Source organism: Maniola hyperantus, chromosome 27 (genome assembly GCF_902806685.2).
Source record: "Maniola hyperantus chromosome 27, iAphHyp1.2, whole genome shotgun sequence".
Classification (NCBI taxonomy): Eukaryota; Metazoa; Arthropoda; class Insecta; order Lepidoptera; family Nymphalidae; genus Maniola; species Maniola hyperantus.
The window spans coordinates 4,580,204-4,604,473 of NC_048562.1; the positions used below are offsets into that span (position 1 = coordinate 4,580,204).

At 37.4% G+C, this 24,270-nt stretch overlaps 1 protein-coding gene and 1 long non-coding RNA gene across 5 annotated transcripts in view; one reads left to right on the forward strand and one right to left on the reverse strand.

The window, feature by feature from the left end:
- Positions 1-24,270, forward strand: part of LOC138404311 (uncharacterized) — a 132,195-nt gene that overhangs the window by 96,478 nt on the left and 11,447 nt on the right. The window lies entirely within an intron of this gene.
- Positions 2,837-24,270, reverse strand: part of gem (transcription factor CP2 like gemini) — a 62,085-nt gene continuing 40,651 nt past the window's right edge. For all 4 annotated transcript variants that reach the window (XM_034982731.2, XM_069507929.1, XM_069507930.1 and 1 more), the window contains exons 12-19: positions 24,011-24,081; positions 11,089-11,150; positions 10,435-10,480; positions 9,451-9,541; positions 8,723-8,838; positions 7,365-7,439; positions 6,288-6,420; positions 2,837-5,772 (exon numbers count right to left, since the gene is read on the reverse strand). In XM_034982731.2, coding sequence (XP_034838622.1) covers positions 5,626-5,772; positions 6,288-6,420; positions 7,365-7,439; positions 8,723-8,838; positions 9,451-9,541; positions 10,435-10,480; positions 11,089-11,150; positions 24,011-24,081 — 741 coding nt within the window. In that variant the 3' untranslated portion in view covers positions 2,837-5,625. The remainder of the gene's footprint in view (positions 5,773-6,287; positions 6,421-7,364; positions 7,440-8,722; positions 8,839-9,450; positions 9,542-10,434; positions 10,481-11,088; positions 11,151-24,010; positions 24,082-24,270) is intronic.

The window sequence follows — 24,270 nt, forward strand, 5'->3', positions numbered from 1 at the left end:
CTCACACAAAACCCAAGCCCAAGCGTCAAGCTAGAAGCAAGCAAGCAAGGCAAGCTATATCGCTTGAGCCGAGTCCTTTGCCGAGTACCACGCCTTTGCACGAAAATAATCGTACTGTAAACTTTAGCTGTCCCAAGTGCTGCATGATGGTATCCATAACAAACCGGAATAACGATGTTTGCTCCACCCTGATAAACTTCGTGAGTACGGACAATCGTATTCGTAAAAACTTCTTCAGATATGTATGTGAGTATCTGGACTATGCACCTAAAAAATATCCAACTATGATGGAGTTCTATTCTTGCTACAATCTCTGCTGCATGTTATTTCATCGTTGTGCTGAAGACGTTCTTGATCGCAACTCCATGCCAATACAACCTCATCGACCATTCCTTCGTTGCCTACCAAAGGAATAAAGGAAATCAGTTTAGCCATCGGCTGATTGCACATTGTGACTTCCACGATCAACATCTATGCTGTAAATATTTTGTAAACTCAGTGTACACATTCGAACATGAAGATTGAATGTACATTTCACTTCCATGCACATGACAACTATCTATAGAACCCCACAGCCTACACGGCATAATGAACATACTAGACAATGATGATATAAAATATTTGCCAGTGGTGCCATTGACCCATGATCCTTGGCTAATGTTAACGATCATGAAACATCGGAGTATTCCATCCGGCCTAAAACATTCGAGACCCTTCGATGTTAATTAGCATTCATTCTAAGAATTGTTCAAGGAATATGTCACTAGTGGGTTTATTTGCATACATAGTATCTACTTGTCTATGTTAATCTTAAGGATATTAGATCAAATTTTTCCGAGGGACCCATTTATTGTATGGGTTTACCGCAATTTGTAATGTTAAGTTCTGCCTATTGGGATCTGACATTTTTGCCACGGCACCTGGTGGCAGTTTTTGTAAGTAGTCCACCGGTGCAAAGTTCGTGTCACGTACGCTTGAAACATACACAACACTCGCGTGAATATTTCGCGCTCCCTGTGGAATTTGCACCGGTGTCTGTGCCATGTTTGGATTTTAGGGTTCCGTAGCTAAATGGCAAAAAACGGAACACTTATAGATTCGTCATGTCTGTCTGTCTGTCCGTCCGTATGTCACAGCTTTTTTCCGAAACTATAAGAACTATACTGTTGAAACTTGGTAAGTAGATGTATTCTGTGAACCGCATTAAGATTTTCACACAAAAATAGAGAAAAAAAAACAATAAATTTTAGAGGTCCCCATACTTAGAACTGAAACTCAAAAAAATTTTTTTCATCAAGCCCATACGTATGGGGTTTTTTTTCATCTATGGATAGGTCTTCAAAAATGATATTGAGGTTTCCAATATCATTTTTTTCTAAACGGAACAGTTTGCGCGAGAGACACTTCCAAAGTGGTAAAATGTTGGTGTCCCCCCTGTAACTTCTAAAATAAGAGAATGATAAAATTAATAAAAAAATATATGATGTTCATTACCATGCAAACTTCCACCGAAAATTGGTTTGAACGAGATCTAATAAGTAGTTTTTGATTTATCGCGCAAAATGTCGAAAAAATACGACTGTAGGACGGAACCCTCATTGCGCGAGCCTGACACGCACTTGGCCGGTTTTTTACTTTTTAGACGTTTTTATTGTCGAGAATTTTTTTTTAGTGTGAAAGAGAATGAAATATTCTATCATTTGCGTTATCAGTAAAAACAATAAAGATCGGATATAAGAGTAAGTCAGTCCTGACTATTTAACAATCTCTACTGTCCTTTGTTTGAGATGGCTTTTTGACCCTTGATTTTTTTTCGAAATAAATATGTTTTGGGTATTAAAATATCCGTCGGTCTGTTATAGTTTAGTGATCTGGCAGGGACTAGTGGGCCCTGGGCAAGTGCCCATTGTGCCCAGTGGGAAAGAGGGCCCTAACCATGCTTAAACGGTGCACATCCCTGGTGCGCTGGGTACGGGCTAGTTCCAATGGCATCCTGCGGGCATTTGCTGACAGGTTTGATTGTCAGTACCTGAACCATTGTTATATGGTGCATGTGCTGACTATTAATCAAGCCTGTCTTAGATATAAGATTAGGATTAGGTAAATAGTTATAAGATCACTCACATTAGTGTTTTTAAGCTGTGTTATTACTAATAATTATGATCTTGATGGTCGAAATAAAGGATTTTTATTTTATTATTTTATTTAACTAACTAGCTTATGCTCGCAACTTCGTCCGCGTGGACTACACAAATTTCAACCCATTATTTCACCCCCTTAGAGGTTGAATTTTCAAAAAATCCTTTCTTAGCGGATGCCTACGTCATAACCACCTTTTCCTTTTATATATTTAGATAAGTATTCGAGTAGGTTTAGTAGGAAGCACGATAATATATTTTGTAAGTTGTAGACACAAACGATAATTAAATGTCAAGGACATCAGATAATTTAATAAAAATTGGACAAAAAGGTAATTAGAGTCGATATTAACTATAGGGAATTCGCGCCACAAAATGTAGTTAAAAGTTGTTTTCTTTGAAAACCAGGCTCAGTCAAAAAATTGAATCTGGAATGTAGTCTTATCATCATTATGGCACTTTTATAACTGTCCAGTAACATGTTCAAATGATTAAAACCTTTTTGGTATTTTATTTTTTTCAGCCAGGAAGAAAATCGAAACCGCACGTTTTTTTTTTGTAAATGAGTACAATCTATCTATAGGTCGCGACAGGTCGAGATAGCAATCATGGAGGGAACGCCCCGCACTAACCCGGTGCGGGCGAGCCCCGATTGCCATTTCGACCCGTTGCGTACTATATAAATAAAACTTCATATGTAACTTTGATACTTTTATTTGACTACCAAGGAATACAACTAGGCAATTGATGCGACAATACAATATAATTACAATATGATTAAAAACTAATTAGTTATTAATTAAATTTTATAAAATAGTCTTAAAATCTTAATACTCCAATATTGCAACGAGCGCTAGACAATCTCAGGCACGTCTAAGGCACCTTGGTTTTGGTACATTTAGGGCCAGGACATAATGTATTCTCTTGTACACAATCTCTAAACTAAACTAAATTAACAGGTCTAAATCTAGTGCTATCCTTTTCCGCAAGCAACATTATGAAAGGGATAGATAGCAATAGATTTAGACGTGCCATTTTAGTTTAGTTTAGAGATTGTGTACAACAGAATTAGCCACACTATTGTACTCGCACCAAACTTGTACTATGGGCAATAAGAGCGAATCCGTAAAAATACGGATATAAAAAATATCTACGTCCCAAGCTACCATACAAATAGTTATGGCTCCTTCAGAACGTATTTTCACGGACTCGGATCGGATGAGTGCGTAACCGCCCTTAGGCTGACATCTAGAGCGAACTTCGTCTTTGCTCAGACTTAAGATATTGTTAAAACGAGACAGCTTTATATCGCTGACATAATTCTGTCTTGTAACTAAAACTTAAGTCTGATCAAAGTCAAAGTATAAATAATATAATAAGCTCTATAGATCAGAGACAGCCTAAGTATTTTCCCGACATATTTATGAAAACCTAAAATATAAAACAATAAAGGAATATTGAATACAAATTTGATATTAAAAATATGTTGGTGGTAGCGACTATCGCGCTTTGTATGCCCAAGCCTTTAAGACCAAAAGCACACATCTAAAGACATTTAAAAAAAAAAACAATTTCACTCATTCTGTGTCTATAATAAGTAATATTTACGTAATTATAAACACAGTGAAAACATAACAACTGAGTATAGCTGCCTAAGAATATCTTAAAAATAGAAATTACAACAAGATTGCACTAAATGGTATTGCAACATAGTTTAACTAATGTCATTTCAATAATACACTAAATATAACACACAATATAAAGGTGCATCCAGATTGTATAACATTAAACGATACAGAATGTTTTACTACACTACAGTGTAGTACTACAGGTTTTGTAGTAACTCGATCATTTGTTATATAACAATGTAGATGAGTTATATAACAACAAAAGTTTTATAACATGTTACATAATCTGGACACAAGCAATTTTTTAGAAGGCACTGGTTTTTAACCAGCTTAAAAAAGGAGGTATTTAATTCCTTATGTTTTTTGCTATTTACTTTTATTATAGTGCATCCAATTTTAGATTAGTTTTTATGTACAACAGATTTAAGGCAATATGTACTAAGGTTTATTTGGTCCCTACATTTTATAGGTCCTTAATTTATTTTAAAAACTATTATAATAGTAGCTTAGCTTAATATTTTCCTGCAATATAAAATTTAAATCACATTAATTACAAAATATATTTCATAAGACAGTAACTTTATATTCTTATTATTTATAGACCTAAAAAATAAACTAAAATTTGTGACTGTAATTGTCAACCTAATTTTATTTAACAAAAATTTTAAAGTAACATTTATTAGTTTCATGACGATGAGATGTATGTTAGTTAGAACCAAATAGTTTTAGTTTATAATAATTAACGATATATTTCATTGTTAAACACAATATTAAGGCAGATATGTAAAAGAATTACTTACCTAAAAATAAACAATGTTTATTTTGTGTAAAAAACAGGGTGCAAGTAGAATTCTAACAAAAACCAAGGCAATAAAATTTATAAAAACCTGTCTTTTTAAAATTTCAAACAATGTATTGCAATTTGCAAATAAAACATCTGACTGACACTAGAGGTCAACATACATTGCATAGATAGGTGCCGCGTCGTAGGCGGGGCATTGCCCCCGAGTTTTGCACGCTATACATTGCAGGTTTGAAAAATCCTAAACCACTAAAACTACGTCAAGTGTAAGGCAAATTGTTATTGGTATTGGATTGTGTTTAGGTAGTTTAATAATAACGCTTAGTTTTTGCTAGCGTGTTAATTACACCCTGCATGTTATATTCAGTTGTTTTTGAAGCGAAGCTTCTTTATGTACTCGTACGTTTGGGATTTGTAACGCAAGTGAAACGAACAAACACGGCAATGAAATCCACCTCATTGATTTGCAGCGCGTATGAGTGACACAGAGTAGAAGATCGTATATATGGAAGGTATATTGCGAAAGAAGGTTCGCTTCTGCCGGGTGTCCCTTAAACTCTCAACTTTTTCATAGATTTATTACCAAGTATACTCTTGAACTGTTTGACCAAATTTAACGAGGTTAACCGTATTTAACGACGTTCACCGTATCATTTTCACACATCCAAGTATATTTCTCAGTAGAAACACATTGTAACTGTAAGATACTTATTTTTGAGCCCCTTGAGTTTTGAGTTTGAAAAATAAGTATCTTCTTGAAGCTTCTCTAAGCTGTGTGTAAAGATGTTTGGTAAATGTACCAGCTTGGACCAGTTTAGATTAGAGTTATGGTTACAAAGTTAACAATACAATTTTGTAACATTTGCCTCATTACCCGGTTAACCATGATCATTGCTGTTAAACATGCGCTTCCTTACAGTTTCTAAAAGCTCAACGTCGCCCCTTCACTTAAGAAGCTTTTTAGCTACAGTTAACGGGGTTAACCGTAGTTTACGAAGTTAACCATATCATTTTCTCACGTCCGAGTATATTTCTCAGTAACGTCACATTGCTCGTGTCAGTTCCCGGTGGGGCTCAGAAGTAGGGTATCTTCCTCAAGCTTCTCTAACCGGTACGTAGAGTTATCTGGCAAGTGTCGTACCAGCTCGTCGGTTACGCGTACCGGCGCGCCGTTCGGTCCGGATACCAGCACCGTTTCGCATTCCTGGAAGAAATTGTTTTTTGAAACTTTGTGAAACAACCTTTCTTTCATTAAATATAGAAGTGACCCCCGACACCCGCAAACGGTCCTCTGATTTAATTTTTTTTATAGACAATAGTTTAAGTTAAGGAACGAATTTCAAAGGATATTTTTTTATTACAGAACTACCGCTTGTGCCTGTTTAGATACTTCCCTCAATGCTACTACAATCTAGCCCAATAGCTTTATTTGGCTAGTTAGTAATTTTTTTTAAAACTTAAACTTATAAATTATCACCAACAAATTTTCAGCAAAATTAATAGAAAAGTTTCACTCAAGCTAATGTTCCTTTATATTAATCAAGAAAAAATTCGCTTTTACTGCACTCGCGCTAGTATTCTAATAACAACGCACGAAGTTGTCGCAACTCGGTGCGCATAAGCACGGCAACTTCCATATAAATTACAGATTCTAACGGTCGCTGTCGACTTAGTTGCCAGGCGACTAGTCGTCTAACTTGTGGTTATTGTATAACCTACCTTAGCAGTGGGTGGTAGCAAAGTCCTCAGCTTGTGCAACAACTCCGCAGCGCGACACGCGTGCAAATAAAGCACGCTGTACACGTTGCAACCAGCAGGACAGATATACACCGTCAGACGCGGCTCGATGCGTCTGTCGCAACAAAGTTTATATTTATAGTATAAAAAACCTTGCAAAAAAAAATACTTAATTAATTATTAAGTCATCATCATCATCAACCCATCGCCAGCTCACTACTGACATCCGCGCCTAGTCGGGTCGTTGGGGTTCAATCCTGGGCAACTCTTTGGCAAGCAACCTCAACCTTCGACGACCTCCCTGGCGCAATCGTGAGCGCTGTGGTCTTATTAGTGGGAAGTCCCGGGTTCGATTCCTGGCAGGGGTTTGGAATTTTATAATTTCTAAATTTCTGGTCTGGTCTGGTGGGAGGCTTCGGCCGTGGCTAGTTACCACCCTACCGGCAAATCCGTGCCGCTAAGCGATTTAGCATTCCGGTACGATGCCGTGTAGAAACCAAAGGGGTACGGGTTTAATAAAAACTGCCATACCCCTTCTAGGTTGGCCCGCTATCATCTTAGACTGCATAATCACTTACCATCAGGTGAGATTGCAGTCAAGGGCCAACTTGTATCTGAATTTAAAAAAAACGCAAACTATGTGCGTTTTCAGCAATTAAATATCACTTGTTTTAACAGTGATGGAAAACATCGAGAGGAAACATGCATATCTGAGAGTTCTCCATAATGTTCTTAAAGGTATGTGAAGTCTGCCGATTCGCACTTGGCCAGCGTGGCGGACTATGTCCAAAACCCTTTCATTCTTAAGGAGATCCGCGGGGTGATTACGTATCTCGCGACAGGCGTAAATCTCGCAATCATTGCTGTCAAACGTCCGGTTAGAGAGAGCCACAAAGCAAAATAAAAAGAAGAGAGACAGCAAATGAACTGTCTGTCGCATTGCTACTGTTGTCGCGTTGCTGTCGCTACTGCAACGTTTTACGTAATCACCCCGCCGTGCTTAGAAGAGGGCAGGCGATGGTTTGATCATTAAGATGACTGAATATTTATCCAACTTACTTGGCATGCAGAGCGTTGAATAGACGAATTCCGTCAGCTAAGCCGCATATTTGTATGATGTCATCTCGCGATAGTCTATTAACAAACAAAATCTAAATATATAAAAGGAAAAGGTGACTGACTGACTGATCTATCAACACACAGCTCAAACTACTGGACGGATCGGGCTGAAATTTGGCATGCAGAATACAGGTAGCTATCATGACGTAGACATCCGCTAAGAAAGGATTTTTGAAAACTCAACCCAAAAACAATTCAAGGGGGTGAAATAGGGGTTCGAAATTTGTGTAGTCCACTAGTATTGTATTAAACTAACTTAAACATTTGAAAAATATTAGTGTACAATTTAGGTGAGCCCAAGAATTAGAGGGGAGTTGTGGGGACCTATTGGATTGTAAAGATTAGATGCTAAAAAGAAAAAAGGTTAAAGTCAAAGTCAAATGATTTATTCAAATTGGTAATAAATTACTCTTTTTGATGGTCTGATGTTGGATTTGTAAGATATAGTGGTGATAATTATTACACAAACTTAAAACTAAAGCTACGAGGGTTCCAAACGCGCCCAGGTCTGAGAAGAGCCCACAACAAACTCAGCCGGGTATTCTCTTCATTATCACCACTTTACAAAATTATTGAAACTTATTAGAACTATCACAAAGCCGTTAAGCAACTCATTCCCAAGCTTGCTTCTCATTTAAATAATCCTTTACATTGTAATAGGATTTTTCAATTAGTTTACGTTTTACGAAAACTTTGAACTTGTTGAGAGACATCTCCAATATGTCTTCTGGAAGCTTATTATAAAAACTTATACAAATACAAATACAAATTTCTTTATTGCGAATCTGGGTAAACAGTGGAGATGGTGGAAACAAAACAAAAAGGTACAGTCAAATTCTGCCTATTAGCATGCAATATGATATTCCTAACAAACGTGTACATAGTTTTGATAAAATTTGCCAAATTTAATACTTAGTCACAAAAGAATAAAAAAACAAGATAGTACTTAATACAAAATATGTCAAAAGGTAACCAAATACACACTAAAGGAAAAAATGTCATCTTAGATATTCGTCAACACTATAAAAAATGTTTTTAATTAAATATTCGAATAACTTCTTTTTAAGGCTTTCTATTTTATTTATATTTACAAGTTCTCTTATTTCCAAAGGTAGTTTGTTAACAATTTTTACTGCCATAACGTTAAAACAATTATTAATGAGAGCGGTTTTATGTGATGGGAATTTAATTTATGTTTTTGTCTTTTGTTAAGTTCTGATAGATTTTTCAATAAATGAATTGCTAACTTTACTTAGACTGGAGGTGAAGTTATAATATGATGAAATGAAAATGTGTACCTCAGCAAGTCTGCGCCAGAGAAGTTGGTGAATGTGGGCACGTGTTGCGTGAAGCGGTGTCGAGTCAGCCACGTCTGCGTCTCCTGCGCCGTGGCGTCCTTTGACAGGCCGCAGTTCTGTACAAAAAGTTATAAAAACATTTAAATCACATGGTCGCTATGCGTCTTTCTTTTATAAGGGGAATACTTGGCAAATATTTAAAAAAAAAAACCGGCCAAGTGCGAGTCAGGCTCGCGCACCGAGGGTTCCATACTACAATTCATTTTGCACGATAAATCAAAAACCGGCCAAGTGCGAGTCAGGCTCGCGCAATGAGGGTTCTGTACTACAGTCGTATTTTTTCGACATTTTGCACGATAATTCAAAAACTATGATGCATAAAAATAAATAAAAATCTGTTTTAGAATGTACAGGTGAAGACCTTTCATATGATACCCCACTTGATATAGTCACTCACTTCGAAAGTTGAAAATACTACTTATTAGTTCATGACCACAATTTAATTTTTTTTGTGTGATGTAACCACAAATTCACGGTTTTCAGATTTTTCCCCTAATGTCTGCTATAAGACCTACCTATCTGCCAAATTTCATGATTCTAGGTCAACGGGAAGTACCCTGCAGGTTTCTTGACAGACCGACAGACAGACAACAAAGTGATCCTATAACGGTTCCGTTTTTCCTTTTGAGGTACGGAAACCTAAAAATAAAAAATAAAAATGAGATCACCTTGTCAGGATCTTCGGCCGCTTGCGGCAGGTCCGGTAGGATAACTCCCGGGGAGTGGCACGGCGGGCTGTTCACCTTCACATCACCACCGCTGCAAAAAAAACAACCTCATCTAATTACCAGCCTCTCAACCCATCGTCGGTTCACTACTGAGCGCAGCAGTGAGCCTAGCGAGGTCTCCTCTCAGAATCAGAAAGGTTTAGACCATAATACACCATGCCAACTACGGCCAAATGTGGATTGACAGATTTTACACATGAAAAAAGTTTTAAAAAATAAGCCTAAAATAAGACGCAAAGCGCACTTGAGCGACGCAGTGCAGCAAATATCACTACCCCTCCCACTAAGCAAAATAAGAATAAGAAGTATTATAGATTATTATAATTGCGAAAGTGTGTCTGTCTGTCCGTCTGCTAGCTCTTCACGGCCCAACAGTTCAACCGATTTTGATGAAATTTAGTACAGAGTTAGCTTGCATCCCGGAAACAGACATAGGCGTTTTATTCCGAAATATCAAAGAGTTCCCACGGGTTTTTTTAATAAACCTAAATCCACGCGTACAAAGTCGTGGGCATCAGCTAGTAGTTTATGAGTTTGGCGCACGTTGTCTCTGTTGTTGAGACCGACAAACGTCACATAGGTATGAGTGACAGGGACAACGCTCTACGAAGCTGAAATCTCTTTTTAAATGTTGATGTACAATATTTCCTGCTGGCTACCGTAAATACATTGATCATCATCATCGCTGATACCTCTTTCTAATAGTTGATGTACATTATTTTCTTCACATACTATAAGTGGGTTTGGACCATAAAACTGGTTTTATTAACTAACAAACAAATATTATTTTTTATAACATGTATGGATTTAACACATATGATTTTTTTTAAATGCAGCCCCTTAGGGGGAAAATAGGGGGTTGAAAGTGTAGTCCGTACATAGCATGCGGGCATAAGTTAGTGATAAATTAATATAACAACTTACTCAGAGCAGTATAGTGGTTTCATCTGGTTGTTTGAAGCAAGAATCGCTGGAAACAGAAATTAATAATCAATGAAATATTGCATTTCTACTTATAAGTGAAAACTATTTCACCAGTACAACATTTTTCCTTAGAGCCAGCTATATTTTATTTTAAAAACCCAGCCAGTGTGAGTCAGGCTTGCACAACGAGGGTTCCGTACTACAGTCGTATTTTTTCGCCATTTTGCATGATAAATCAAAAACTATGATGCATAAAAATAAATAAAAATCTGTTTGAGAATGCACAGGTGAAGCCCTTTCATATTATGATACCCCCACTTGACATAGTTATCTTCGAATATTGAAAATACTAATTATTAGTTCATGACCACAATCTATTTTTTTTGTGTGGTGTAACCACAACTACACGGTTTTCAGATTTTTCCCCTAATGTCTGCTATAAGACCTACCTACCTGCCGAATTACATGATTCTAGGTCAACGGGAAGTACCCTGTAGGTTTCTTGACAGACACACAGACAACAAAGTGATCCTATAAGGGTTCCGTTTTTTCCTTTTGATGTACGGAACCCTAAAAAAAATTAGAGATCCTTACGTAAATTGTAATAAGCTACCCATGCTAAGCCGGGGCAGGTCATTTTCGTGTGGTACTCACCAGGTTGTGATATGACAGGCTTGTTGGGCAACACTGGACTCGGAATAGCCTTTGGAGAACCACTGCAACAAAAATATCAGTACAGTCAGTGTTGGTTTATTGGTTTGTTCTTCAAACACGTCGCAACCGAGCAACGGATGCGATATTTTGCATGGGTATGGTACAAGACCTGGAGAGTGACATAGGCTATTTTTAGGGTTCCGTACCTCAAAAGGAAAAACGGAACCCTTATAGAATCACTTTGTTGTCTGTCTGTCTGTCAAGAAACCTACAGGGTACTTCCCGTTGACCTAGAATCATGAAATTTGGCAGGTAGGTAGACCTTATAGTTAACATTTGGGGAAAAATCTGAAAACCGTGAATTTAGGGTTAGATCACACAAAAAAAATTGTGGTCATGAACTAATAATTAGTATTTTCAACTATCGAAGTGAGTGACTATATCAAGTGGGGTATCATATGAAAGGTCTTCACCTGTACATTCTAAAACAGATTTTTATTTATTTTTTAGGCATCATAGTTTTTGAATTATCATGCAAAATGTCGAAAAAATACGACTGTAGTACGGAACCCTCATTGCGCGAGCCTGACTCGCACTTGGCCGGGTTTTTTGTATGGGTATAGATATAGCCTTGAATCACGTCGCAACCGAGCAACGGATGCGATTTTTGCATGGGTATAGTACAAGACCTGGAGAGTGACATAGGCTATTTTGTATCCCACAAAATCACAGAGTTCCCATGGGATTTTTAAAAACCTAATTCCACGCGGACGAAGTTGCAGGCATGCGGGCAATAGCTAGTTATAAATAAAATTGCTTACAACACACAACTCTGAAAAGTTTGAGGTATTGTGCCCGGGAGCCAACACCTGCTAACCTGAATAGTAGGCAGATGTCTAATGCACTAGTGACTAGACTATGGCTTATCTTCTGTGTATATATAAAAACGAATCGCTGAATGTGTTGCTGATCGCAAATTTCGAGAACAGCTGAACCGATTTCGTTAATTCTTTTTTTATAATATTCCTTGAAGTACGAAGATGGTTCTTACGGAGAGAAAAATTAAAAAGAATCGACTGTTAGGCAGTACGAAGTTCGCCGGGGCAGCTAGTCCTACTAATATTATAAATTTATTATAAGTATTGATGTGAAAGTGTGGATGTTGGATGTTTGTTACTCAATTACGCAAAAACGGCGGAACGGATTTTGATGAAATTTGGAACGGAGATAGATTATACCCTGGATTAACACATAGGCTACTTTTTATCCCGGAAAATCAAAAGGTTCCCATGGGATTTTTAAAAACCTAATTCCACGCGGACGAAGTCGCGGGAACATAAATATGACAAACAAGTAGGTAGAGAATACACTAATTGAGGCCATATTGATGTACGATGTACCTAATACCTGCCACTCGTGCTTGCTGTGACCTCTGCATGTAATCATTCACTTTAGCTGGTTCCCACAATATTTCATGTTAGCCTGACTATTTAGCCTCATTGTTAAATACAACATAACTGCGAAAAATGCATGCTCAGGATCAAACACCTGACCTCCAAAATAAGAGGCAGACGTCTTAACCACTAGGCTACCACAGCTATACAGCTTACAGCCTATTTGTACATGGTAAATATGAAAAACCGGCCAAGTGCGAGTCAGGCTCGCGCAATGAGGGTTCCGTATTACAGTGGTATCTTTTCGACATTTTGCACGATAATTAAAAACTATGATGCATAAAAATAAATAAAAATCTGTTTTAGAATGTACAGGTGAAGACCTTTCATATGATACCCCACTTGATATAGTCACTCACTTCGAAAGTTGAAAATACTAATTATTAGTTCATGACCACAATTTAATTTTTTTGTGTGATCTAACCCTAAATTCACGGTTTTCAGATTTTTCCCCTAAAGCCAGCTATAAGGTCTACCTACCTGCTAAATTTCATGATTCTAGGTCAACGGGAAGTACCCTGTAGGTTTCTGGACAGACAGACAGACAGACAGACAGACAGACAGACAGATAGACAGACAGACAGACAGATAGACAGACAGACAACAAAGTGATCCTATAAGGGTTCCGTTTTTCCTTTTGAGGTACGGAACCCTAAAAACTACAGAATACACTAATTGAGGCCATATTGATAATACCGTCTTTACCATAAGCGGCACACGGGCCCGTGCTCAGGGCTCCCATCGTCAAGGGGGCCCCGAAAGCCCATTATATTCGCTTATATTTTACTTTTCTTTCTATTTAAGGCAAATCTAACCAAAAAAAAGTTTTTAGACTAAATTAGCAAATTGTATTTTGTAATTTTCTTATTTTCTACAGATGAAAAATTTGTTAAAAAAAAATTTGACATTCACTTTCTTACTTTCCAACAGGGCCCCAAATTCTTGTGTGCCCAAGGGCCCTGGCATGGCCTAAGATGTACTCAATACCTGCCACACATGATTTCCTGTGACTTAGCTGGTTCCCACAATATTTCATGTTAGCCTGACTATTTAGCTTCACTGCTACACACAACAGTCTAACAAGTGAGTTTATAAAGAGTTAAGATATACAGCTCACACCGCTGTCAGAGTGAACTAGAGTGAGAGTACTCTCGGTTTGATCCTGAATCAACAATATTAGGCTATGGTGAGGTAAGATACCTTTCAAAGCCTCGAAGTTTTGTTAGAAGGTCCTTAAAAAGGTGTGTGTGTTGAGATGTTGCATTAAGATTCTCTCTATAGCACAGACCTTCAGTGAAAAGGATCTTTACTGATATTCTGCATTAAGATTCTCTCTATAGCACAGACCTTCAGTGAAAAGGATTTTTACTGATATTCTGTGGCCCTACCGCGGTTGTTTGACAGCTACAATGTCACGGTCGCAATCATCTCTGATTGGTTAATGCTCGCTCACTATTGGCTACAATGCATTGTTGCAACAAGAATCGCACAAATTCAGCCAATCAGAACAATTGAGATTGTAATAATGATTGATGCAGGTTTTAGACAATCGCCCTACTGCATTAAGATTCTCTCTATAGCACAGACCTTCAGTGAAAAGGATTTTTACTCATATTCTATCTGAATGAAGATGAAGAGTTAGCTGGATTCAAATATTTAGATTTCTAATCCATCTTTTTCTATTTGCTTTTTCACTGGATTTACACATTGTAGAGAAAATCAACATGCAAAGTTCTAAATTATTCAACCCAGCTGTATGTTAATAATCAGTTTTTAGACTTTAAACTTCCAAGCTAAAATTCATTTAAAATTAGTCAGATTATTTGTTTACTGAAAAATTTAATACAATTTGAGTCTTAGAAATTTCAGAGCAACCACAAAACTATCTGCTTTCTGGAACTGTTATCAATAATCAAAAGAAAAATTGGTCTAAAACTGTAAATATTTACGTCAATCTCGCTCGCCCCGGCCTGACAATCACGTTCGCTGCGCGTAGTCTCCTTGCAAGTTCTCTGTACGTATCTGGGTCAGCATCGATTTCCACCTCGGTTTTGAGCAAGGAAAACTTCATGCGCCAACCGTTGGTCTCTAACCCGTGGACTAATCTAGCTCGGAGATATACCCCGCGGCTGATTTGCCGTGCACTAAGTCTCTGCTCTAGAACGAGCATATTACTGGTCAGCTATAGTCCTGTCTCGTTAAATTGAAGAATAAAAATGCTCCAGATCCAAATAGATACGCCACTTTCTCGTTCACCACCATAGCTGATCTCCGAGCCACTTCATAAACCATTTGGTCTTGTAACAGCATAAGATTATGGGAAAGCAACGTTATCGAGTCTTCTAGAAGTTATAGTTCACTTGTCCAACATTATTCGCACTAAAACGCTACTTTCACACAATATTTCGGTAATTTTATAACTTCAGATCACTTTAAAACAGTCTTTTCAAGTTTTATTTTAGCACAAGTCCGTAAAATTAGAGCAGCGGTAAATAAATAAATATGTCAAATCAAAATAACAAAGAACATGGATGGCGGATGGCACGAAAACGACTGAGCGTGATGGGCCCTGATTGGTCGCGAGTGAAGCGCGGCGAGTCGATTGGATCAAAACCGGTTCGGAGCGGTTCGCGGAGGCCGCGGCCGGCTTGCGTTGGTGCATCGAACGACGTCACGGTCAAATAGTGATGAGCCACGCTCCATTTTTATCGATTCGATTTACGGTATTTTGATTTTTATTAATAGGTTTTTTTAACATTACGTTTATTTATATGAACGAACTAAATGGTTTCATTGGTGTTTTTAACTGAAAGCGCTTTATACCACTATTATTTTCGAGCAGTTTAGATGTATCGGCAATGAACCGGATACAATAACACTGCATGGGTGCAGTTTCGACCAATTTGTAACGAACTGATATTTTCCAGTTTTCGTTGTTAGATCACGTTAGCTTATTGGCAGTCGCCAAGCGTATCTAACATCACTAGAAATTACGACAGCAATTTTCAGACTACATGACCTCAGACAATATGTCCAGACAAGACGTAGGTAGGATAATTTTGCTGTATCTTTACACATGAATAATCATGAGAGCTCAAGTCAATCAAGTGTTAAATAAAAACAAACGCATACCTACTTGCCTATAACTAAGTAAATATTGAGCACTAGATATGCAAAGGTTTCTAGTGCTTAATAATAATATGACTAATGGAAAACGTCCACACAGTTCAAGCACATGAAATTATAACGTAGACAATAGTAGTTTATTTTATTTTATATTCAGATACAAGTTAGCCCTTGACTGCAATCTCACCTGGTGGTAAGTGATGATGCAGTCTAAGATGATAGCGGGCTAACCTGGAAGGGGTATGGCAGTTTTTATTAAACCCATACCCCTTTGGTTTCTACACGGCATCGTACCGGAACGCTAAATCGCTTGGCGGCACGGCTTTGTCGGTAGGGTGGTAACTAGCCACGGCCGAAGCCTCCCACCAGACCAGACCAGAAATTTAGAAATTATAAAATTCCAAACCCCTGCCAGGAATCGAACCCGGGACTTCCCACTATTAAGACCACAGCGCTCACCACTGCGCCAGGGAGGTCGTCAACTTTCAATTGTTTGTTTCTATTGTACGTGTGGTAGGTACTATTATTAATTATTCTGTGCTATAGCTCTGATAGCCTAGTGGTTAGGAAGTCGGGGATTCGACCGCTAACTTTTCGGAGTTATGTGCGTTTTAATTAATTAAATATCACTTGCTTTAACGGTGAAGGAAAACATCGTGAGGAAACCTGCATGCCTGAGAGTTCTCCATAATGTTCTCAAAGGTGTGTGAAGTTTACCAGTCCGCACATGGCCAGCGTGTTAGACTATGGCCAAACCCTTTTCACTGTGAGAGGAGACCCGTGCTCTGTAGTGAGCCGGTGATGGGTTGATCATGATGATGATAGCCCGTATAAAATGACTCCTCACGCACCATTTTAACTCTATAGGTCAACTGTCATGTCAAAACTACGGTTCACCTTTAAAATAAGGACTGAAATCGTACTTTTGACATGAAATTTGACACAAAAAGTTGGCGCGTGAGGAGTCATATATTGTATTGTTTTGCTAGATTTTGCCCGCGACTCCTATTTTCTTCAGGAGTACGAGATTTCTCAATGTAAGTAGGCTTTGTCGGTCTTGTAAACTATCTGTTGAGCTAAATTTCATCATTATCGGTTGAGTGTTTTGCCTTGAGAAAGATAACAGACAGATTTATAGAACCAAAGATTAAAAATCCATTTGTCACAATCCATACTAATATTATAAATGCGAAAGTGTGTCTGTCTGTCTGCTAGGCTTTCACGACCCATCGCTTCAACTGATTTTGACGAAATTGAGGTAGCTTGCATCCCGGGGAAGAACATAGGCTACTTTTTATACCGAAAAATCAAATAGTTCCCATGGGATTTTTAAAAACCTAAATCCTACAAAGTCGTGGGCTTCATCTAGTAGAATATAAATTATCTTATTCGAATAGGTACTTATATTAATAAGTAAGAGGTTTATTCAAAAACTTTTTACGAAAAAAAAAAATGTTTTTCATGAAAACGATGTTTTAGGTAATTTTATCATTACAATGACAACGTGTAGTGAAGTTGGAAAAGATTTTAAGCCGATAACAACCATTATACTTCAGGGTCAGTGCGAAAATCTGCGCATTTATAAAATTCATTTCCAAATGCGTAGTTCTTTTGTCTATAAATAGCAATCATTTTATAAGTATAATGGCTGACGTAATCAAATCTTATCGTCTTGTCCATATTTAAGCTATAAAGGAAATTATGACGTAAGGCCCGCAAATTGCTATTGCGCTGGAACCATGTCTCATTAACATCGAAATGACGTCATTTTAACGTCATTTGACATAATATATTTAAGTAAAAATATACCATCAGCACCAAACTTCCAGTCTAGTGCTGACGTCACTAAAATGGGGGCCACGCGCAATAGCAAAAAACAGAAAATAGGCAGTGGTACCGATTCTGATGGCAACTTTTTAAATGCATTCGCATCTTTTGGAACCCTCGTAGCTTTAGCTTTAAGTTTACGTAATAAATTATCGCCTTATAAATCCAACAATTGACAATCAAAAAGTGTACAATAGTATACCTCCTTTAAATAAATTATTTGACTTTGACTCTGACTTTGACAGGGACACGCACAAACAAAAATAATTGAAAGCACTTGCATCGTGTCACGAACAAATCAACGCGCGAACGATTTTAGAGAGGCAGTGTGAAGGCGAAACGCCGAAGACCGAAAATAATTGGTTCTAGCCAGTTACGGCTACAATTTCGACTCGGAGCGTTTTCGTCGCGGCCTCCGTTCGGTGGTAAACAGAAGATAGGCAATGGTACCGATTCTGATGGCAACTTTTTAGAGTAGTCGCATCTTTTAGAACCATTGTAGCTTTAGTGTTAAGTTTACGTAATAAATTATCACCTTATAAATGCAACAATTGACAATCAAAAAGTGTACTATAGTACCTCCTTTAAATAAATTATTTGACTTTGACTCCGACTTTGACAGGCACACGCACAAACAAAAATAATTGAAAGCACTTGAGCCTCAATAGCTCAACGACGGTTCAAACCCCGCCCGTTGCACTATTGTCGTACCTACTCCTAGCACAAGCCTGCCAAGATAGGCAATTGTACCGATTCTGATGGCAACTTTTTAGGGCTCCGTACCTCAAAAGGAAAAACGGAACCCTTATAGGATCACTCTGTTGTCTGTCTGTCTGTCAAGAAACCTACAGGGTACTTCCCGTTGACTTAGAATCATAAAATTTGGCAGGTAGGTAGATCTTATAGCAGACAGAAGGGGAAAAAATCTAAAAACCGTGAATTTGTGGTTACATCACACAAAAAAATTAAATTGTGGTCATGAATAATTGGTATTTTCAATTACCAAAGTAAGATAACTATATCAAGTGGGGTATCATATGAAAGGGCTTCATCTGTGGATTCTAAAACAGATTTTTATTTATTTTCATGAATCATAGTTTTTGATTTATCTTGCAAAATGTCGAAAAAATACGACTGTACTACGGAACCCTCGGTGCGCCAGCCTGACTCGCACTTGACCGGTTTTTTTCGATATTGTAACCTAGGAACAAAAATACCAAAATAGAATTTATTGAAACTGGAAAAGACCAGTAATCAACTGCCTCGCTAAAACTAAAACTAGTTTTACAAATCAATGCGCACGCGCATCTTATCCATCTCGATACATAATCCGCGTCACCCTTACCACAACATCCGTTAAACCGAACCAAACGTGTTCGAATCTCTTTTTAACCAACTAAAATACGAAAATAGAATTTATAGAAACTGGAAAACACCAGAAAACAACTGCCTCGCTAAAACTAAAACTAGTTTTACAAATCAATGCGCACGCGCATCTTATCCATCTCGATACATAATCCGCGTCACCCTTACCACAACATCCGTTAAACCGAACCAAACGTGTTCGAATCTCTTTTTAACCAACTAAAATACGAAAATAGAATTTATAGAAACTGGAAAACACCAGAAAACAACTGCCTCGCTAAAACTAAAACTAGTTTTACAAATCAATGCGCACACGCATCTTATCCATCTCGATACATAATCCGCGTCACCCTTACCACAACATCCGTTAAACCGAACCAAACGTGTTCGAATCTCTTTTTAAACAACTATTAAAATACGAAAATCGAATTTATAGAAACTGGAAAACACCAGAAAACAACTGCCTCGCTAAAACTAAAACTAGTTTTACAATCAATGTGCATGCACGCACATCATATTCATCTCGATACATAATCCGCGTCACCGTTACCACAGCATCCGTTAAACCGAACCAAACGGGTTCGAATCTCTTTTTAAACAACTATTAAAATACGAAAATCGAATTTATAGAAACTGGAAAACACCAGAAAACAACTGCCTCGCTAAAACTAAAACTAGTTTTACAATCAATGTGCATGCACGCACATCATATTCATCTCGATACATAATCCGCGTCACCGTTACCACAGCATCCGTTAAACCGAACCAAACGGGTTCGAATCTCTTTTAGAAGGAAGCCGGTATTAATAAATTGAAGCGCTAAATATAGCAGCGGCGCACATTGTGAAAACGGGAACGGAAATGGTACGTTTGTACGAAGAAAGTTTGCACTTTTGAACAAAACATCACGAGACGTAACGATGCGCGAAACTTCATCCGCGTGGATTTAGGTTTAAAAAAAATCCGATTAACCCAATTACGGTAGATATCAATTTTTTTTTTAAATCAATCCTGTACAAATTAAATAAGAAATCTAGATTTCTAGAGAGAAGCAGATTATATTGAGAAATACTTCGATCTACTTACTTACTTATAAGAAGAATAGGTTACCTACCGATTTTCATTTGATTCGACTTACTAGATAAAAAAAAAGTAGCATTTTTATAGCCCATTTATGATCGTAATAGTGCGTAATAGAGCCCAATTGAGCAACAACATGTTAATTTGGGTTCACAGGGTTTGACCAATGAGGCGAGTGATGCTTTGAGTTCTATTTTTGAAACTTGTAGTGATGTAGCTTAATTTAAACGGTGATATATCGATAGATACTCAAATATTAGTATCGGTTTTTTGGCTAGTGAAGTATATTTTTAACTAACGACCGCTCATGGTTTCGCTTCCTGGCCTTATTCCTTGGCTACATGAAAGCCAAAATCAAAGCCTTTATTCAAAATGAATAACCATTATAAAGAAAACCTTTGTCAAAATTTCAGCTTTCTAGATCCAAGGATTTAGGGTGGGTGTAAATAAGTCAGTCAGTGAATGAGTCAGAACTTTTCTTTTTATTCTGTGAAATTTATTTGTTTTGTTTTGACCATCACTAAAAAAATATCGTCGCATTTTTCATGAGCCAAATCAAACAACAACAACATGTCAATTTAGACTCGACAAATGTTTCTTCAAAAGTTTCAAAAATAGATCGCAACTACGCCGTATTGTCAATTTGTCTAAGGCTGTTTATTCTCGCTGGACGGGTACATTACCATACATTATTGTTCAATTGGGTCCTCGTTATTCAATTGACATGCCTATTTCGTCATATTGAACTACACGGATATGCTTAAGAAAAAGAAACATAAAGGAATGTACCACTTTTATAAGAATGTAGTATCGACAAAATTCGTTTGCGCAGAAAAGCGCATCCTTACACCGGACTAAAATCAAATATAAAAAAACCCGAAATTGGGTATTTTACTACTTATGAATTTGATAAATATTAACTAGGATAGAAAAAATGACGTAAGCTGAAAAAAATATTAAAATCCAACAAAGATTTACAAAGTTACAGGCATTTTAATTGAGTGGGAGGGTCTTCTATCCCTTTCTCGCAAAACGAAAATTTGTATGAAACCGCACGAAGCTACTATGGCATTAGTCAAAATGGCGTCATAATTATATATCGCTATCTCTGTCTAATCAGAAATATTTAAATGCTTATAACTTTTTTATTATTAGATCGATTTAATTAGTTTTTTCAGTTAACGTCATTATTTTTATCCTAGCTTATAATAAAGTAATAAAAAAATTGGAGGCAAATACCCAATTTAATGTCTCTAAGACCAACTGTTTAGGCTGTGCGTTGATGTATAAGTCAGTCAGTCTGTCAGTCGGTCAGTCAGGACTTTGAATTTTATACATATATAAAGATTACGTGTTTTTTTTTCTTATTACATTCGTAAAAAAGAAGATGTTTAAAACTTATTTAGTAACTCATAATCTTATGATCTAAACTGAGACTGCATGACCTCGACTTCACTTTTATCATGAAACACCTGCTATTAATATACCTAGTATCTAAACTTACTCATATCTATTCTAGATATAAAACATATTAATAGCATTGTTCTATAAACAATACACTTTCAAGTGATAAAATATTGTGCCAAGCATTTGTGTCTATTTGAATATTTGGCATGCAATAATATTTACTATGTTCAAAACTAAATGACGCCCGCGACTTTATCCGTGAGGATTTATGTTTCTAAAAAAACCGGCCAAGTGTGTAGCGGGCCACGCGCAGTGTAGGGTTCCGTAGTCACAATCCTCGAAAAACAGATGTAACTCCTTAACCTGTCAACCCTACTTAGCCATGACAGTTTTCCTTTAAATTTAATTATATATACTACTGCTGTGTTGTGTTGTGTGTAATTTTTTTCATGTTCCTATATACTACCATTTGGCTGATAGAGGGGGGGGGGGGGACACTTGACTCTAATAAAAATTAGCACTTTAAAACATATTTTACAAACGGATCTAGAAATCGAAAAATGATGTTCCCACACCCACAATATTTTTAAATAAAAAACCAATTCAACGATACCCCACACTAAGGGATAGACGAGAAAAAAAAATTCACCCCCACTTTACATGTAGGGGCTACCCTAAAAAAATATTTATCAAAATTTTATTTCACCACTTTGTCGGCGTGATTAATATTTATACCCATGCCAAATTACAGATTTCTAGCACTAATAGTCTCTCTCTAGTCACTGAGATTAACCGATTACGGACGGACAGACAGACGGACGGACATGGCGAAACTAAAAATGTGGGAGTTGGGACCTGTTTGAATTTGAGACCATTTAGAAAACATAAACTCTCAAACTGCCCCTACCGCCAATCGAACCCCTGACCTCTAACTTATAAGATCACAGCGCTCACCTCTGCGCCATGGAGGTCGCCAAACTAAGACATGCGAACACATTTATTTATTTTGCTTGGATATGGTACATGTATATTGTTATTCATGTAACCGAGAGGGGCACGATCCTCAGTGATGCAGAGTGCAGGTACAATGGAGAGAGATGCGTTGGTTTCATCCACACTACTTCAAATGGTTCACTTTATGGCGTAAGCTGTTTCATAATAGTTTCTAAGGCAACTGACCTCCATTGACTCTGGGTATACAATTGATGTCCCCCACTCCCTTTTAATTGCATCTACTCAGCCAATTAAGAGTAAAAACACGCGATAGCGTTTCATGTCTAGTTTGAACCGCTTTGTATTGCATTAGGGCTCGATTACGGTAAAATGACAGCTACAGAATGGTACTGATTCTGAGTAGGTAAAATTTAGAGTATCCGCATCCTCTTTTTACTAATGCAATATGAAAAGGACAAACACAGTTTGACAGTTATAAATTTAATTTAGAGCTGTCAAACCTCGTGACTTTAGCCGCCAGTCGCGAGGCAATTGATTAAATTTGTAGCGTGTACTTTAATTTAGGGTCTTTAAATGTAAAATTCAAGTTCTGTACTTTTTTAGCAATATTAAAAAGAAAAAGATGCAGATAATTTTAATTTAGTTTAGAGAAAGACTACAGAATCGGCGCCTGTGACTCGCTCACTATTGGCTAATGCATTGTTGCAACTAGAATACCATAAATTCAGCCAACAATTGCAATTGTAACAACGAATGATGCAGGTTTTCCGAAATGAACCTGCTGATTTAATTATGCGTTTTATGCGTTAAAACAGTTTCTCATACTTAGTGCAATTTAGGTACATATTACATTGTAAACGATAACAATATAATAATTTAAAAAAATAAACAACATTAGGTTATAGGTATAGTACTATAGTACCTACTTGTTTCGTAAAATAGGAATTGTAGTCATTCAAGGTCAGTAGTTGCTTAACATCTAGATTCTATTTTAAACCGGTAAAATCGTTTTTTTTTTAAATAAGAACATCACTATAAAAGACAAAACATATTCGAAATTCAAAATTGTACTATATAATATTATCATAGTAATAAATAAACCTAATATAATATACCTGAAACCTACTGAAGCTGTGATAGCCTAGTGGTTAGGATGTCCGCCTTCTAATCAGAGGTCGTGGGTACGAATGCTTCAAGAAGTCAGGTTTCAGGTATTATGATCAATCCATCGCCGGCTCACTACAGAGCACGGGTCTCCTCTCAGAGTGAGAAGGGTTTTGACTATAGTCTACCACGCCGGCAATGTGCGGATTGGTAGACTTCACACACCTTTGAGAACATTATGGAGAACTCTCAGGCATGCAGGTTTCCTCACGAAGTTTTCCTTCACCGTTAAAGCAAGTGATATTTAAGTAATTACATAAAACGCACATAACTCCGAAAAGTTAGAGATGCGTGCCCGGGATCGAACCCCCGACCTCCGACTAGAAGGCGGACGTCCTAACCACAAGGCTATCCACAGGTAAAGTCTCGGGTATCAGCTAGTAAATAAATAAATAAATAAAAATCTTTTTTATTCAAATAAACTTTTACAAGTATTTTTGATCCGTCAGCTGCATCTACCACTGGTTCGGAATGCCTTTCCTACCGAGAAGAACAAGCAAGAAACTCGGCGGTTGCTCTTTACAAATAAATAAAAAAAGACTTACCACATCTCTGGAGAGTAGGGTGGTGAGGCGGTGACCAGCGACGGTGGTGGCAGCAACGCGTCGTTTGACAACTGGAGACAAGACTCACAGGTAATTACGTAATCATCATCATCATCAACCGATAGACGTCCACTGCTGTACATAAGTCTCTTGTAGGGACTTCCACACGCCACGGTCTTGCGAGCGGCTCCCTGCGACTCGTCTGATGTCGTCCATCCCCTATTTACTTAGGGGTAGAATTTCGAAAAATCATTTCTTAG